The 19081-nt window shown below is 35.1% G+C and overlaps 1 protein-coding gene across 1 annotated transcript in view; it reads right to left on the bottom strand.

Annotated features, from left to right (window-relative positions):
- Nucleotides 1–19081, bottom strand: part of ARL15 (ADP-ribosylation factor-like 15) — a 476557-nt gene that overhangs the window by 307549 nt on the left and 149927 nt on the right. Inside the window, exon 3 of the mRNA XM_011999533.1 lies at nucleotides 18084–18143. Within this exon, the coding sequence (XP_011854923.1) occupies nucleotides 18084–18143 (60 nt within the window). The remainder of the gene's footprint in view (nucleotides 1–18083; nucleotides 18144–19081) is intronic.

Below are 19081 nucleotides of genomic sequence, written 5' to 3'. Positions count from 1 at the left end.
ACTTTACTGGGAAGCTAGACAGGACAGTCTGCCTGGGTTTCTTTCTTTTTTTTTTTTTTTTTTAAGTTTAGTTCAGTTTGTGTCCAAAACTGGCCCAAGAATCATCTCTTCTTCAGTCACTACACTCCTGCCTGCCAGTTGCACAGCTCCAAACATTTTCCTTCCAGCTACAGATATTAAAATGTTTTGTTGTTTTAAAATTTGATTTAGAACTGCAGCAGATAACTGTTTTGTTTTTTGTTTTTTGTTTTTTGCTTCAGGCTCCCCTAGGTCAGCAAGGCATAGTAATGTTCAAACAGTGCAATAGCAGCCACTGCACCTTAAAAACAAGGATGGTGCCAGGAACCAGCAAAGTGATATATTCTAGGTTAGCCATGTCAGGCATTTTCCAGTCCCAAAGCAGGTTTCATATGGTCAGCACATGGGCCAAATGATGCACATGGCTGTCCTGCACTTGCCCCTTGTGTCCTCCTCTGGTGACCTGCCCCATTGAACTCCCTGGACGAGATTCCCAGTGATGCTATGCAAAGAGGACATGTTCCTCTGAGAGTATTTTCTGCATTAGGGCTCACATTGGATTGTCATGAGACTTTACACTTTTAGGATATAACTTGACATGCCACAACCTTTTCCTCCACTCCTCAGTTGACACCTCTTTAAACTGGCGGCCTAGCCCTAGCCTACTACACATAAAAATGAAAATAGCGACTCTGCCAATCAAGGTTAATATTTCAGCTTCTCTAATAAACCTGGGGTAGACACCATGATACAATATATAAAAACAAGAAAAGTAAATATTAAGAACTTTATCTCAAAATTGCGCAGGCTCTTACCTACTAGATTTCATTATCTTGTAACCATCATTTCTTTGTTCTTTTGTTCCTTGTTCACAGAGATATTGTTCCAGATGATAAATGGAGGAGTATGTAAGACGTTAATTTCATCACAGCCTATAAAGAATATTCCCAATGAAATTTAATGTGAACTTTAAATTGTATATTATAGTTGTGCATGGTGGGTTTCAGAAGCTTTGAATCCCATAACATGGATTTTAAGAGAGAAAGTTTTTTGTTTTTGTTTTTTTAAAGGAAAGTAGGATGAGGAAATAATATGAGCAGAACATTGTAGTGACTAATCACTCACAAAAGAGAATCTTAGAATCAAAGTATGCCTTAGAAATGGTCTGGAAAATATGTAGCTAAATCAATTAACTTAATATGTATTTAGACTTCAATGTTTACAGAAAATTTGGAGTGAAACCTTTTATAAAACCACTAATTCTTTTGCAATGCTATAAATTACTTAATAAGACTTACTAATGTATAAATCTCTATTATTATATTAAGGATTTTCTTCCAGAAGAGTACCACCACACATTTTAAAATAGGAGGATCTCGATCCAGGTACTGTGGCTCACGCCTGTAATCCCAACAGGAGGCCAAGATAGGAGAATCACTTGAGGCCAGGAGTTCGAGGCCAGCTTGGGCAACATAGTGAGACCCCATCTCTAAAAAAATAAAAATAGAAATTATCAATGGAACAGGATAGAGAACGCAGAAATAAAGCTAAATACAACCAACTGATCTTTGACAAAGCATACAAAAATATAAATTGAGAAAAGGAAATCTTATTCAATAAATGGTGCTGGAAAACAGGATAACCAGATGTGGAAGAACAAAACTGGATCCCTACCTCTCCACTTATATAAAAATCAACCCAAGATGGATCCAGACTTAAATCTAAGACCAGAATCTGTAAGAATTCTAGAAGAAAACCTAGGAAAAACACTTCCGGACATTGGTCTAGGCAAAGAATTTATGACTAAGACCCCAAAAGCAAATGCAGCAAAAACAAAAATAAATAAATGGGACCTAATTAAACTAAAAAGCTTCTGCACAGCTGAAGAAATAATCATCAGAGTAAACAGCCCACAGAATGGGAGAAAATATCTGCAAACTATGCATCCAACAAAGGACTAATATCCAGAATCCACAAGGAACTCAAATCAGCAAGAAAAAAAAACAATCCCATCAAAAAATGGGCAAATGACATTTTTTCACAAACATGTGAAAAAATGCCCAATATCAGTAATCATTAGGAAAATGCAAATTAAAGTCATAAGATATTGCCTTACCCCAGCAAGAATGGCCATTATTAAAAAGTCAAGAAAAATAGATGTTGGTGTAGATGAAGTCAAAAAGGAATGCTTATACACTGCTGGTGGGAATATAAATTAGTTCAACCTCTGTGGAAAACAGTATGGAGATTTCGCAAAGAGCTAAAGGTATATCCACCATTCGATCCAGCAGTCCCACTACTAGGTAACTACCCAAAAGAAAAGAAGTCATTATAGCAAGAAGACACCTGTACACACACGTTTATCACAATTCACAACTGCAAAGATATGGAACCAACATAAGTGCCCATCAATCAATGAGTAGATAAAGAAAATGTGGTACATATACATATGGAATACTACTCAGCCATTAAAAAAGAACAGAATAATGACTTTTGCAGCAACTTGCACGAAGCTGGAGGTCATGATTCTAAGTGAAGTAACTCAGAAATGACAAACCAAATACTATATGTTCTCAGTTATTAGTGGGAACTAAGCTATGGGTACGCAAAGGGAGACAGAGTGGTACAATGAACTTTGGAGACCTAAAAATGGGAGCCTGGGAAGTGGGTGAGGGATAAAAAACTACGTATTGGTTATAATATACACTACTTAGGTAATGGGTGCACTAAAATCTCAGACTTCACCAGTAAACAATTCATCCATGTAACCAAAAACCGCTTGTACCTCAAAAGCTACTGAAATAATAAAAATTAAAAATTAGCTGAGCATGGTGACATCCACTTGTAGTCTCAGCTACTTGGAAGGCTGAGCCCAGGAGGTGGAGGTTGCAGTGAGCTGAGATCATGCCACTGCACTCTAGCGTGGGCAACTGAGTGTGACCCTGTCTCAAAAAAAAAAAAAAAAAAAAAAAAGACAGAGCGAGATGTCTCAAAAAAAAAAAAAAAAAAAAAAGACTTTTAAAAGTATTTTAAGAATGTTCAGAGATATACCTAAGGACTTTAAGCATCTTTTCTACTTTTCTAAATTGAAAGCATAATCATTTTGGATCTTAACCAATCACCATTTAAACAAGTTTTCATCTGCTCCAGTAGAGATAATTTAGCCCTACAACTTGATAAATGTTTGCAAAATAGACAACTACATATACAAGAGTAGCAGCAAAGAAAGCCCACATTTAAAATCTATCAATGTTTTTATCTGACTACTCTCCATTCTTAAAGTCCACAGTAGTCTGACAACTAAGTGTCCAAGAAGTTTCCTCTGCGTTTTTAACTTCCTAGATTATAGTAGGCCTCTCTTTACTTACTGGGATTCAGTCTAATTAGTAAAAGGGTGATTAATTGATATCTAAATAAATTTAGAAGATTTTGAAAGAAAAAAAAAAAAAGAAAACCAAAACAAGGCAGCAAGTGCTCTGTCCCTTCTTCCTAAAGTATGACTTGTTTATAATAATATGATAATCTCACTACCAGTTCTGGTTGTACCACCAACTATGATTTTGAAATAAAGGGTTTAAATATGTGTGTGTGTGTGTGTGTGTGTGTGTGTGTGTGTGTGTGTGTAGATAGACAGATAGATAGACAGATAAATAGATATAGATATACTTACAGAGCCCACATTTAAAATCTACCATTATCTTAAAGAAAAAGAACATGATAGTGCTGGCTCCCACTCCATGGAGATCACTGATGGCAAAGTACAGAGCGGGAAAACATATTTATGTTTTACCCGCTTGGCATATTATAAATAGAACAATCTCAACCAGGCATTTTGCCAAGACTTGGAAAAATGAAATGAGGCATAACGCAAATGAAAAATAGAATTACTTTTTATGCCAATATAAGGTCTGGATGGAAAACTTTAACCAAAGATATGGTCTGGATATGGTAAGACTTGTAGAAGATCAGCCGAAGAATATGATTTGAAATTGCAAAGATTCTTGAACAACAAAAAATGGTATTTCATTACACATACACAAACAACACACTGTCTAGTTAGGAATTATGCTAATGTATTTCGGAAGCAGATGCTTTCTAATATATTTTTTCACCTCAATATCATTACCGTTTTTTTTTTCCCAACCTGCTACTTTCTATAAGATCTGCACTTTGCCAAATGCAGAATCACCAATGTGAATAATTATTATAAATATAACCAAAATGGTTGGGAAGAAAATGTTATATCACTATGGTTTTGAGTATCACCATGGCATGAACCACAACTGTGTTATACTGAGAAATCTATTACTTTTTATATAATGAATGTCATATGTATTTTTTTTATTAACTGAGTCCTAATGTATATTGGAAGCAGATGCTTTCTAATATATTTCTTCACCTTAATGTCATTACCGATCTTTCCCCAACCTGCTACTTTCTATAAGATCTGCACTTTGCCAAATGCAGAATCACCAACGTGAATAATTGTTATTATAAATATAACCAAAATGGTTGGGAAGAAAATGTTATATCACTATGGTTTTGAGTATCACTATGGCATGAACCACAACTGGGTTATACTGAGAAATCTCTCACTCTTTATATAATGAATCTGTCTTTTTTCTTTTTATGATTAACTGAGTGCTGCTATACACAAACAGATCAATCTGTCTTCTCTTATTAGCACTGAGACTTTAAAAGTCTACACATTAAGTTGATTGATTTGATAATTTCTTTATCTTAGAGTTTGAAGTGCTTACATATTCAGTCTTAACAATTCAGCTATATATGATTATCTAGAAACTGACACTTTTCTTTCCGAGTGCTTTCCCAGTCACTTACATTTTTTTTTCCAAGCTTTTTTTACCTTAATCCGTCTAAAATAACTTTTCATTGGAAAGCAATCCAACAAAAGGGCCCAAAGTCTCCACAAAACACAATTTCAATGATTTTTAACTGGAGATAATTTAGAGTATCTTTTAATTTTGCAAGTTATAGAAATATTTTTAATAGTTTTAGTTGGTATAACTGACACACAATAAACTGCAGATATTTAACATGTACAATTGGACAAGTTTTGACATATGTAGACATGATGAAACCATCACCACAATCAAGATAATAAGTATATTCAGCACCTCAAAGTTTTCTCATGACCCTTTTAATCTCTCTCTTTCACTTATTGCCATATTTTCCTTCTCCCACTCCCAGGCAATCACTGGTCTTTCTGTCACTAAACATGAGTTTGCATTTTCTAAAATTTTATATAAATAGAATACAAATTTATCCCAGTAGGAGAACACTATTCTATTTTGTCTGGCTTCTTTCACTGCACATAATTATTTTGAGATTCATCCATGTTGTTGCATGTATCAATAGTTCATTCATTTTGATTACTAAATAGTATTCTATTATATGGATGTACTACAATTTGTTTATCCATTCACCAATTGATGACATTTGGGTTGTTTCCAGTATTGTGTTACTACAAATACAGTTGCTATGAACATCTGTGTATAAGATTTTGTGTCGATGTAAGTTTTCACTTCTCCTAAGAGTGGAATGGCTGGATTATCAAATTTGTGTACATTTACCTTTTTCAGAGACTATTAAACTGTTTTCAAAAGCAGTTGTGCCATTTTACACTTTCACCAGCTCTACAGCTACAGTAAGTGGAGGAGTTAGGTTGTGAAGACAGCTTGGCCAGATTCCAGATCCTATCTTCTGTCGGCTGCATTTTTTTCTAAATTAGACATTAGCTTTGGCCAGAATTTGGATTATAGGAGATGGAAATTTAAAGAGTGGCATGGGGGAATTTGGATTATAGGAGATAGGAATTTAGGGAGCAACATGGGGGAGTAGTCTAATGGCAAAAATAAAAGATGCTCACAGCCTGGGGAACTGAGTAATTACTATCTCATTGGTACCTGGAGCTAACCTAGATGATGGAGACAAAGTAAAGATCAGTCAGAAAGAACATCTCAGAAGAGGGGACCAAACTGAGCCACGAGGGCTGATCAGTGAAAGCCCATGCTCTCCTGGACTCACCTTGCTGGTCCATTCATGCCTGTGGCCTCCCTCTCCACTGACCTCCCATCACCCCCCATAAGGACAAGATGCTGTTTACCTTCCATCCTAAATGACTGTGGTTCCAGGAGTTGTTAGGAGGCCAACATGTTTCATGCTCCGATGTTAACAGTGTGGGGATTAAAACTAAACAAAGGAAGCAAGCATCTGACAATAAATGAGTCTACTGGAAGTGAAAAAAAAAATCCAATTTACCAATTTTCGTTTTATGGATCATGCTTTGCTGTCTAGGAAATCTTTGCTTAGCCCAAAGTCACAAAGATTTTCTTATATGTTTTCTACTAGAAGTTTTATTGTTTTAGGTTTTAAATTTAGACCTTGGATCCATTTTGATTCATGACACAAGACTGGAGTACTTTTAAATTTTGTTGGCTGTGCCATTATTTTTGTCTATTTGCTATTAATTTCTAATTTTACTGGATATTAACCAGAAAACACATAAAATATGGTCACATGTGTAAACATTTTATGGATAATTCAAAAGAACATATATTTTCCATTTGAGTATAAAAATATACAATTATCAATTAGATCAAGTCTGTTAATTGGCTATTTAAATCCTTTATATATTTTTATTTATTTCATCTGTTGTCTGCTCAAATAAGGAGGGCTAAATTTCCCTACTAATTATGGATCTGTTGACTTTTTTTTACATTTCTCTTAGTTTTAGTTTTACATGGTTCAGGATTATGTAGTTAAATATTTAAAGGTTCATGATTACTTAGTCATCTTAGTATATCAATATGAAATCTTTTTCTTTAATCTATTTAATGATCTTTCCTTGAATTCTATTTCATCTCATATTACTTTAAGTATTTTCTTTTTTATGGCCTTTTTTAAGGGTATCATTTCTATCTCTATTTTTACCTTAATATATCTTTTTTTTTGTATAAGTGTCTTTTGTCACCATATATAGTTGAACATGTAGTATTTTATGCTATCCATATTTGAAAAGGGAAATTTAATCTACTTACATTTATTGTGGTTATTGATACAGATATAGGTGTTTCCTATTTATCACAACTTTTTTGATTGTTTTATTTCTGTCTTTCTTGAACTTTGATAAATGTATCAAATATTTTTTGCTTTTTCTCCTTATAGTATATTTCCTTTCTTAAAAAATCTTTATGCTTTTAAAAAAAAGTTATGGAAAAAAATTCATGCAATATAGATAAAGCAAAATTTGTATTTGATCCCAGTGAACTCTTACTCCATTCCCTAAGAAAATTTCTTATATGAGCTGAATATGTAAATTTTCAAAACTTTCTTAAAAATTCATTTATGAATATATCATCCTATTCTTATTATCATGTTTATTCTTAATTGCCTTCAAGACACATAAACTTCAATTTTTTTTCTTTTTTAAATTATAATCTATAACCTAAATAAGAAAGGAACATAGTATACTTTTATGCTTCTTTCTCTTTACCTGACCCTGCCATCTTCCATGTTAAAATCAGAAATAAAGCTATTTTATGTGTGCATGCGTGCATGTGTGTGTGTGTGTGTGTGTGTGAGAGAGAGAAAGAGAGAGAAATCGTAATTAATAGTTTCTTTTTGTTTATAATATTTCTAAGAATGGTTCTTTTCTTATTAATTATATTTGGAATTGACAGGGCTCATTACATCTGAATATTGTTTTTTCATATTTGATGCTTTTTCCCCTACTATTTCTTTGATAATTTTGTCCTTTCCAGTTTCTCTTTTCTCTAAGAGAATTACAGGGATGCTAGAACTTCTGTAACTATTCTCTATGTCTCTTGAATTTTTTCCCACATTTCTGAAGTATTCTTTTTGTATATCATTCTGAAAAAAATTCCCTAGTTCAATCTTTCATTTCCCTAATTTATATGTGAGTTGTATTAATGAACATTTTCATTTTAAAGTCAAACTTTAAATTCTTAGTATCTGTGCTTGAGTGTTTTTCATGAATACATCTCTCTGAATGTCTTCTTCTGATCACTCTGTTACCTCTAGGTCCTGGAATATTTTTTCTTCTCATTTTTCCTTTGACATCTTTCTTTCATGGTACTGATTTTCTTCACATTGTGGTGTGTCATAACTATATGCTCATCTTTTGTTTGAGAATCTCTGTGTGCCAGCTCTTTTGTTTACCATTGTCTGTTTCCAGTGATTAATAGGGACAGACAAGCGGCTTGTCTCCTGTGTGGGTGGGCGTTCTAACCCACCTGGCATTCAGCACATTACTGAGGCACTGCCCTACCTCTCTGGGTCTAGCACCCACACTCAAGGATTTAGTTTGTGGGTAAACACAGCTGCTATCCACTAGTTAACACAAGGAGAAAAGAAAAATAAAGGCACAGCTCCAAATGTGGAGCTCCAATTAATAACTCTGATGAGCCCTTTGATTAATAATCCTGACGAATTCCTCTTTTATTTCATGTTTCCATTGTCTGTACCTTAAGCTTTGTCTTGCTTTTCTTTCTTTGTTGAGGTTTTAAATCTATTTTTGTTATTGACTTAATTTGTTATTTGTTTGTTTTCTTACCATTTTTGTCATAAAATACAGTTTTGGCTATGGAGGAAAAATATAAAGACATATAAAAAAAGACATTTAAAAAATCAACTTCCGATTTTCAATCATGTGTGCTGCTTAAATTTAAGGGCTTCACATACTTGTACTAACAGTGATAATTAACCTTACATAAATTCTTCTCATTATTGCTGCTCACAATGATGCCATAAATACCAGGGAATTTCAAGATTAAAATAATCAAGCATCTTCAGTAGAATCTTTCAACGATACTTTGGACCGCAAGAAATTAAATGCAACAAATTTTTGATTCCTCAAAAGAATGCTACTCAGATCTATTTTAATCAGCTTTGAACGTGTCAGAGAATCAACCTAGTTTGTTAAGTGATAAATAGCTATAAGCATATTACCTCTACAACAGTTGTTGAGTTGCCATTGCATTTATAGGAATCTAGTGAAGTTTATGTTTTTCTGAGAACTTCCATAATCATTATGGCCAATATCACTCTACCACCAAAGTATACAAAGAAACAGGCTCAGAGGATGGTGTGTGTGTGTGTGCTCTGTGTGTGTGTGTGTGTGTGTGTGTTCACCCACACCTGGGCATGGCAGGGATTGCATCCTCAGGGCCTGGCATGGAGTTGGTGTTCATTAAATATCCACTGAAATGAATTAAGTAACAATAACAAAACAATCTTTTGCGTGTGAAGGGTCTAGCATTACTCTTGCCTCTTGGGTCATAATTTGGCAAATTTCCCTCCAGCTTGAAACTGCTGAGATATTTTATACTACAGTACAGTGAATCCTTAAGATTATGGTTTGTTTTTCAATGATTCATAACTCTCTAGTCTTGATTCATCTGTAAAGTAACCTTACTGTATCTCCATGACTTTTGTCTCATCTGTCCCTTTTCCCAGACTCTTCTCCTCTGTGAAGTCTCCTTTCTCCTTCCTATATAATCCTAACTGCATCTTATACTCAGTCTTGTTACAGGACTTACCACACCAAACTGTAATGCTTCTCAAGGAAAACACCAGAATCACAGGAACTTTGTCAAGTTAGTATTAGTTATTTTTTATTTTATGTATATACCCTGCCTCACACCATACACACAAAAAGCTTTGAGACTTATCCAAATGTTTACTGTACAAAAAATAACAATAATAATAATTGAAGAAGGCAGAATAAAAGAAAAAAAGAGTGAACAATGCTACATAATCCTGTACAGAGGTTAGAGGTGGGATCTACGATTTGTAGGGGCCAAAGCGAGATAGATACTATGACTTTCAAGATAAAAATAAAGTAGTTATGCTATACTTAGATAAGAGAAGTGTTATCAGCATCTTCGGCTGCTGGAAAAAAAAAAAGTAGCCTTGGAAAAGTTAAGTGCGCCCTGCCCAATATCCCATGGCTTGTTTTGTTAAAGAGGAAAATACTGGTCTCTTGACTTCCAGTGCTGTTGCTGCAATACCACACTGAAACTAAATACACAATGAAAATTAGTTGCTATTATGGCAATCCCTGGGAGAAACAGAAATACTTATTCCCTTGTGAGGGATAGGAAGCTAAACTAAGAACCCAACACAAATGTTCTGTGAGGCAGTTTAGTAGAGTTGGAAGATACGAAATGGCCTGATGGCCTCTGAAGAGGAAACAGTGGTGCAGCAGCAACCTTCAGAGGCACATGAGATCCCCATTGCCGGGGGGGGGGGGTTCAAAAGGCCAGAAAAATCATTTCTAGAACATTCTACATGTATATACAGTCTTAGAAAAAGTGGATCCTTAAGTGCTATACTAGACTATGGCTGGGAAGATAAATTTTTAAAAATTTCCTAGGGCACTTCTCCAGAAGAAAACAAAAATTAAGGTCAGGTCTACCTCAGCCAGTAACAGACTTCTGGGCCCCTAGATTCATTTATTTGGCTCTGCTGACTGTTTGGCTCAGTTTTCCCTTAGCAAGTGTAAAAAACGCTTAAACACCACCACTCTGGGATCCTATTCAACCAATTCAGATAGCTGTGGCCTTTTAACTCACATCCAAGTGACTTGGCTTTATACCGATATCATTTCCCCTAGTATAGCCTAAGCCTAAGTGAGAAAGTACACAGCTCAGGGAGCCAGGAGTTAACTGGCTGTTCCCATTCCCAAAAGGCCTGCCTGGTTCTTTTCCTTGATAAGGAAACAATACTATATCAAGAAGTTGCAGTCATTCAATATTACATATCACACTAGCTCCATGACTACAAAAAGAGAATTAGTGGAAATACCACCATCTATTCTTAAAGCATTTCTCCAAGGAGCTTTAGATAATTTAAAATTTTCTCTTTCAGCCCAATCCCTTGGGAAATAAATAGAGGTGCTGTATTAAAACTTACATTTTACATATAAGAAAATAACAACAAGAAATTCAATTGCAGAGAGTGGCAGAGGATCTTGAGGGTATCCTCTACTTGCTGAGCCACATTTCTTCCTTAGAATTATATAACAAATACAGAATATATATATATATTTACTTGTGTGTAGCTCCTGTGATTTACCTATAGTAAGGTCAAAGGCATTCTATGGACATGGTTTTCCTTGAGCCCTTCTTCTGTGCTGTCATTTTCCTTTGCCAGGGACATGGTTTCTCACCATCCCTCCCATGGACACCCATGTCTGGAAATGTCTAAAACACTTTTCGAATGGTAAGTTGCTTTCTCCTATACCAGCAAGAAATTTTTGCAACTCCACCTGTCCCTCAAAGCAATGTGGCCACAATAACGTCTGCAAGTCTGTCTGCCTACATTGTTTATTTTTCTGATACCCAACCAATTTATTGGTTTATATCGTCTTTACGTCTCCTCTGGCTTTGCAGTGTGGCATGACTCTCTGAGCCAATGATTACATTACATTCATAAGTATTTAGCTGGAGTTTTAAAAAATGAGAGATGGTAGTGGGGATTTGGAGGGGGATGATGCATAATATACATGGGACTGTGAAAATGTATAAGATAAAAATTAAAGAAGTCTTCTTCCCTCTAAAGTAAGATTTAATAAAATGAGACTCTGAAGAAAGAAAGTTTTATTTTGGTGAAAGACATCAAATGGCCTGTGTACAAAAGACAGAAACTAAAAGAAACAGGCAGCAGTGCCCCCTGGGTTGCCTGTCCTGTATAGTTTCTGGAGAAATTAAGAAATGCAAATAACCTGGGCAGATTAACAGCACCCGAAGATAACTAGCAGGATACAAACAAACAGCACCTTTCACTATGAGGAGGCGTATTCCTCCAGGCAAACAAAGAAATAGGACAGAGTCAACATCTGTTTCATATAACAGCTTGGCTGCTGACAGAAGAAACCTTAAAAAAAAAAAAGGTTTAGCTGAAAATCCACAAAAATCATTCAATCACTATTGCACGGGCCGAAGCAAATGAGTACATGAACACAACTTGCACTTTCTATATTACCCTAAAACAGTTGTCTTTTCTTTATAGGAAGAAAAAATTAAAATGAAATGCAAACAAAAATCTTCATGAACTTTCCCCTTTTGATTGACAACAGGCAGCAATGAATACTAAATCATAAAGGACAGCTAGCTGCTTTTCAGCTTGTCTTTGCCTTTCTCGATGTCAATTGTGAAGACATCACTTCCAAACAGAACACTGGGAAAGGATGGTGGCTGGGATGGGGCATGGGGAGACAATTCAGACATAACACATTAGAATATTAGGGGAAGAAAACAAGTCATTTGACAAACCCAATCCTGGTTCCAGAATTCAGTTAGGGAGTATTATGATGTCTGGGTCCTTATCAATAAATAATAACAAACCAAACATGTTAAGAACTAAAAATTTTCATCTCTGGATTCTATCAATTCACATATACAATTTCAAAATCAAGAGAAAAACATTCATGACTGCACAGAAATCTGTTTGTAAATTTAAGTACTGGACATTTCTAAAATGCAACATTATCAGAGCTGTGACATCACTGCAGTGTGGACAACTGCTTTCGACTTAGCTAAATGCCAGATGCTTCACTTACTTTCATAATGTGCTTAAAGTACATAAGCCAAATGCAAAATGAAAGCAATTAAGAGGAAACGATAGAAGAGATTTTCCAGGTGAAATGTGAAAACAGAAGAAAAGGTGATGAGGCAGAGCAGGACAAGATCAGTTGATATTAACCCATGTAGAGTGCCAAAACTATGCTAGGTAGCTAAACAGAGACTCTAATAAGGGCCTTTTCCAGTTGCTTCTCAGTTTAAACAGGTGTAACACCTTGTTTAAGTGGAAGAGAGGTATGACCACAAAGAGTAAAAAAAAAAAAAAAATCAATACATGATTTGCGTTATCTCTGACCTTGGAAAAAAAGGCTTTATTGAAAGGTGTCCTTTATTGCACAGAATTGAGAGGTGACAAAGTCAGAGTATGATCATTATAAAAGTAAATCTTCCATAATGTTAGCTATAGACCAGGCAAACTCTCAGTGCTTGACCTGCATTTACTAATTTAGCGCTCACAAGGATTATATGACATAGGAACTATTATTATCTCACTTTACAGATAAGGGAATAGAGATACAAGAAGGTGGTAGACTTGCCTAGAATCACACAGAATGTCTGTGCTTTGAAACAAGTCATCAGAAAGAAGGCAAATTCTTTAAAGATTAATCCATCTGTCCATTCAGCATTCTTGTTAGGTATCTCGTACAATATCCAGAAAAATAAAATAATCTAGAGCAAGACAAGTAGAGTAACTAATTAAAACTAAAAGAGAAGGGATTGAGATTAGCTTCACCAAAAACCTCCTGGATAAAAGACTATATAGGAAAACAAAAAGTTCACGAAGTAATACTATAAAATGTCCTACGTAGGAATCAGAACTAATACCCAGCCTTGCTAATAGCTTGGATGGTATTAGAAAACCCCTTCAGGTGTGAAAGGGACTAAATGGATATCTGTTCTAGGCTTCTAAGAAGTAATAGCTGACTTTAAGGAGAAGTCAAGTATCCAAGAGCTTCCCCTGGCACCTTTTACCTGGTTTATGCAGGAACAGTGCTTGTTTTGACACTATAACCACCACAACTTTTTAGAACTGAGCCTGGCATGCAATACATGCTCAGTAAATATTTGCTGAATGAATGAATTACAAAGAATAAACGAATGTAACAGTGAAATGTTTGTGGAAAGTTTTAGATAGTTTGGAAAGCACAGGTAAGACTTTGATTCAGAAGGTAGTCTTGAAGAAATCAAAGGAGGGGAGCAGGATTACAGAACCAGAAGTAAGAACCATAACTGAGCAAGAGTTTGACTTGAAAGATCTCTACATAAGAGAGTGTGAGAGAGAAAATGAATGATAAAAGCAACAGCAATAATTAGAGATTAAGTCCTATAAATGTTTTTGAGCAGAGAGAAAGGTATTCATGTTTTGTCAATATGGTATTTTAGGGCCAGGCACAGTGGCTTATGTCTGTAATCCCAGCACTTTGGGAGGCCAAAGAGGGCACATCATTTGAGGTCAGGAGTTCAAGACCAGCCTGGCCAACATGGTGAAACTCCATCTCTACTAAAAATACAGAAATTAGCCAGGTGTGGTGGCTCATGCCTGTATTCCCAGGTACTCGGGAGGCTGAGGCAGGAGAATTACCTAAACCTGGGAGGCAGAGGTTGCAGTGAGCCGAGATTGCACCACTGCACTCCAGCCTGGGCGACAGAGTGAGACTCCACCTCAAAAAACAAAAAATGGTGTTTTATCAACACACTGTTAACAACAACAACAACAACAACAAAAAAAACCAAACCAACATGTGAAGACTTTAAATCATGCAAATAATAATGATACAAACAGCAGCAAATAACAGGTGGGAGCACTTCTCTTGTGCCAGGCCCTGGGTGAAGTGCTGTAGTTATAGAGTGCACTGGTTAGGCACAAGAGCTCAGATTGATTCCCACCTCCTGCTCCAAATGACTGTGGTCAAATCATCATGTACAGTGTCATCTTATCTGTGAGATAATAATAGCATCTACTCTCTAGGCCTGAAGTTGCAAAGATTGAGACTGGTAGGGGTTTTGAAAAGTAAGGAATAAGGGCAAAATAGAAGACGACGATTTAGAGCTCCAGTTTCACAAAAGGATAGGCATAATCACTGCAGCCTGGAGGGTGTGACAGGTAGTTCAGAACAAGGCATTCTTAAAATAATAAAACAGAAATGGCCCACCAAAACACTGGGCTAGACTATCACTGTGTCATAATTTACCTCGTACTTCTGCACTTAATTTTCCCTTTCATTTCTTTATTTTCAAAATTTTCACTAATTTCCTATTTCTCTTTTCATGAATGTCTCCATCACTGAATGATGAGTTCCCTGAAGATGAAGGCTGTGCTTAGATCTTTCATTCTCTGCCCCTAGGACCATGCTAGACCCATAATTAATTGTGGTAAAATGATCAAGTGAACAGTAAGAAAACACTACATGAAAAGAAACTGATGTGAATGAGAATTTTAAGAATTTTTCAGGAAAAAGATATAAAAACACTTTCACAAAACAGAAAATTGGTAAGAGGAAATAATAATTTATGTAAGTAATATATATTCAACACATATATAATATATTCACACACAAACATATATTTGTGAGTGCAAACATACAGTTTGTCATTAAGATTCCCCAAAGTGACTTTCACTGAGTGTAACTCCATTATTCATTGTTTCTTCACCCCATACCATTCTTCTAAATAGATAATGAACACAGGTTTATGCGCTTCCCTATTTTGAAGAAGTGAGAAATTTAACTTAAGATTGGGAAGGAGAGTGAAGAAGAGCCTTGGAACTATCTGAAAGGGGCAGAGGAAGGACATTAACAGGGAGAACAGGGGCCATGCTGTTCTCCTGAATTAACCCCAGGATAAGGAGAACTACCTGGGCATTCCTCACTAAGAATTCATCACTCTCCTGGCTCTCAATCTCTATCTTTACCACCTATCTTCTTGAGATCCTCCCCTGAATTCAGAATTTTTCTCTGATAGACAATATGATTGAACTCTGATTAACCCGTCTTCTGAGCAACCCTCCACTGGTGAATAAAACTTCATATCTTCACACATTGATCCTAAAACATTTAACTCTATCCTCCCAGAAATTCTCAGTCAAGCAGCTCCCTCTCAGACAACTTGATTTCAGTCAGTCATAATTCCCCCTAAACACACATACACCTTATTTTGGGATGATCCCCTTCATATCTAGGATACACTTTAACTCCTAGGAAAGCTACACTTTACATGGGTTAGCCTAGCTTTTCCTGTGTTCCTGGTTGAGACATAACCTAGTACCTAGTCTCAAAAAATATCTGAGGAAATGACTTAGTGAATGAGCTGTCAAGAAGTCATTCCCTTAAGTGCTTGCCCCCAAGCATGTGACACAGGATACACAATTAGCTTCTACTCAGAAAGTCCCCTCTTCTTTCAGACACTCTGTCAACTGGAAACAGAACTATTAAAGTTGAGGAGGTAAAAGAATCTATGCTTAAGCTAGAAATTTGCTCTTCAATACTAACACACGCTAAAAACTTAAGTATCACTAGCCTGGAATGACTGTATCTGCTCTGATCCCTGAGGCTCTGCCTTTTACCTGCATCTCTTAACCTCATTACAGAATAGGTACCAACTAAAACAGAACCACCAAATCCTATGGTCTCCTCTCCATTGTAATTTCCATTTCAGCAACTGTCAGGGCACAGCTCTTTCAGCAAAATTAAACCTTGCCTGAGAACAGACCTATTTCCACCTCTAGTCCCCTAACTTGATCTTTCATTATACTGAATTTTGATGGCACAGAGCCAAGCTTACAAATTCCTTGGTGTTCACTTTTATAAAAACTGTCCACATACAGTTACTGTTTGTTTCAATCATATACAATAAATGCCTTATTAACCAACCAATAGTTTCTTATACCTGGAAGGTGTTCAATAAAAGCATGTGTCCAACCTAAAAATAAAATACTTAGTAACATCCATATTTAAAATCCATACAATTCTCAAACCATACATTTTGATTCCATGGACTTTTACAATGTGTTCTCTGATTTTTAAATATCCACAGGTAATATTATTGTCACCAAGGAATAAACCACCAGAAGCCACAAAGCAAAAAAGCATTTTTTTATAAACCAGGGATCTGGAAATTTTAAATAGGAGAAAGATTATTTTGTTTCATTTGAATGTTCTGCCAGGTATTTGTATTTCTTTTTTGAATTAAATTATACTAACTTCTAGAAGTTAATTTATCAATAGTTTCTGAGCAACCATTGTATTTAAGGTTTTAAGCCTATGGCATGGTTAATATGCCATACATTTATTTTTCTTAAAAGTACAATTAAAATTTAAAATATTCAACCTAATAGAACACAGTCTTTTAAAAAACTTTGCACAGAAAAATTATTACAAGAACATTCATGTTTTATAATTTTTGGAGTCAAAATGACAAAACCAAATGTCTTAAAGAAAAATTGGAATGTATTGATCATGGTTATTTTATATATCAATGCTATAAAAGCTAAAAGTGAATATGAAACTGACTGGCAGAAGTGAACCTGTCCTACATATAGCGAACTGAAAACAGACACCTGAAAAGATCAGCCAATACTTTATTAGATAAAAATAAGAAGATACCAAACACTATTAAAATGGCATGAAGTTGGTGTTACAATTTCATCAAGCTAAAAATAGGTTACAGTAAGAATGACTTTAAGGGAAAATAAACAAAACAAAACAAAAGAGGGTAAGGCCAATATCACAAAGTGATTAAAGAGATGGAAGATAACTCTCTTCTAAGTCATTAAACTCACCGATATCATACTGAACTCCAGAGCACTTAGTATTTTCATGTGCCATTAGAGAATTTAGTGGGTTCACTGAATTGATTGATTTCTTTGTTAATCTATTTACATGGGTTAAGACCCTGACTAACATAAAACACAACCAAAATATGCGAGATAGAGACTGTAATGAAAGACTGAGTGACGTATGGTTTGGGGCACAGCCTATCCGATAAATGTGCTTGGCCAGCAAATAACCTATTGGCAAAGATTATCGGAACCAATACAATCTAAAAAGACCTAATATAATAAAACCTGCAGTATAAACACAAATTACTCTAAAATACAAATCATTTCCCCGTATAGTTGATCTTTCGATGATATTAAAATTTTCTTCATGTTTTATTCAAGAATTTTTTGAACAAGTAAAAGAAATGCGTATGCTGCATAAATTGCCAATAATAGTGTAATTCTTTGATTCATTAAAAAAACCCAAAGTTTATGTTACTTAGAACTCTTCAACAATTTTTAAAATGTATACAAAGAGAAAGAAATATTTCTAGGAAATATATAATCAATATAAAAATGAACCACCTACTAGAATAAGTTATCATTATGTTTGAATTACATATAATACATTATTACCAAATTAATAAACATTAAGGACATAGAAATGATTTGAAATGTTATACCTCCAAGTTCTTTTACATTCAAGATGGCATTCTGGAATGGCACTGCTTTAATACTAAAACCTAAAATTAGAAAACAAAAACATAAAAAAAGAATTAGCAACTTAACTTTTAAATTAAAATACTTACGATGCTCAAATCTTCTCTTTTTAGGCTGGTTAAGATTTACTTTTTGTAGCTGATATTTATACTAGAAACACATAATTTCCAAGGTAAACTGATAACTGAATATTATCTTCTACCATTATGAAAACATAGTTGGGGCTGGGTGCGGTGGCTCATGCCTGTAATCCCAGCACTTTGGGAGGCCAAGGAGGGTAGATCATGAGGTCAAGAGATAGAGACCATCCTGGCCAACATGGTGAAACCCCATTTCTACTAAAAATACAAAAATTAGCTGGTCCTGGTGGCACATGCCTGTAATCCCAGCTACTTGGGAGGCTGAGTCAGAAGAATCACTTGAACCAGGAGGCAGAGGTTGCAGTGAGCTGAGATCGGGCCACTGCACTCCACCCTGGAGACACAGTGACACTCCATCTTAAAAACAAACAAACAAAAAACATAGTTGTGTACTACGGCAATATACAATACTATCCCCTTTACTTCAAAATATTGCCTTATTCTTTAATATGTAATGTCACTCTGCAACTTTTATCAAATGTAAGAAAGGCATTTGAAAGTATAGAGAAATTTCAAAGAAAATATTAAATCTGTGAGGACCTCTGCATCTAACTTAAATTCTTAAAGTTAATGTCTTATAATTCTTTCTCACATATAACTCAGCAACCCTAGAAATTAAGGTACTTAAATTATAATCATTTCATATTAGAATTACATAACATTTATGTTAGTATCTTCTTTAAAGGATATGGTTAATATGTCATATATCTATTTTTCTTAAAAGTACAACAATAATTATCCACTTACGCACAATCATTTTATAATACATGTAATACAAGATTTGTATTATGAAAATATATTCAGAGTATATAGTTCTATGA

Source organism: Mandrillus leucophaeus, unplaced genomic scaffold (assembly GCF_000951045.1).
Source record: "Mandrillus leucophaeus isolate KB7577 unplaced genomic scaffold, Mleu.le_1.0 Scaffold597, whole genome shotgun sequence".
NCBI lineage: Eukaryota > Metazoa > Chordata > Mammalia > Primates > Cercopithecidae > Mandrillus > Mandrillus leucophaeus.
The sequence above is the reverse complement of the archived record's forward strand: the minus strand, read 5'-3'. Positions and strand labels throughout refer to the sequence as shown.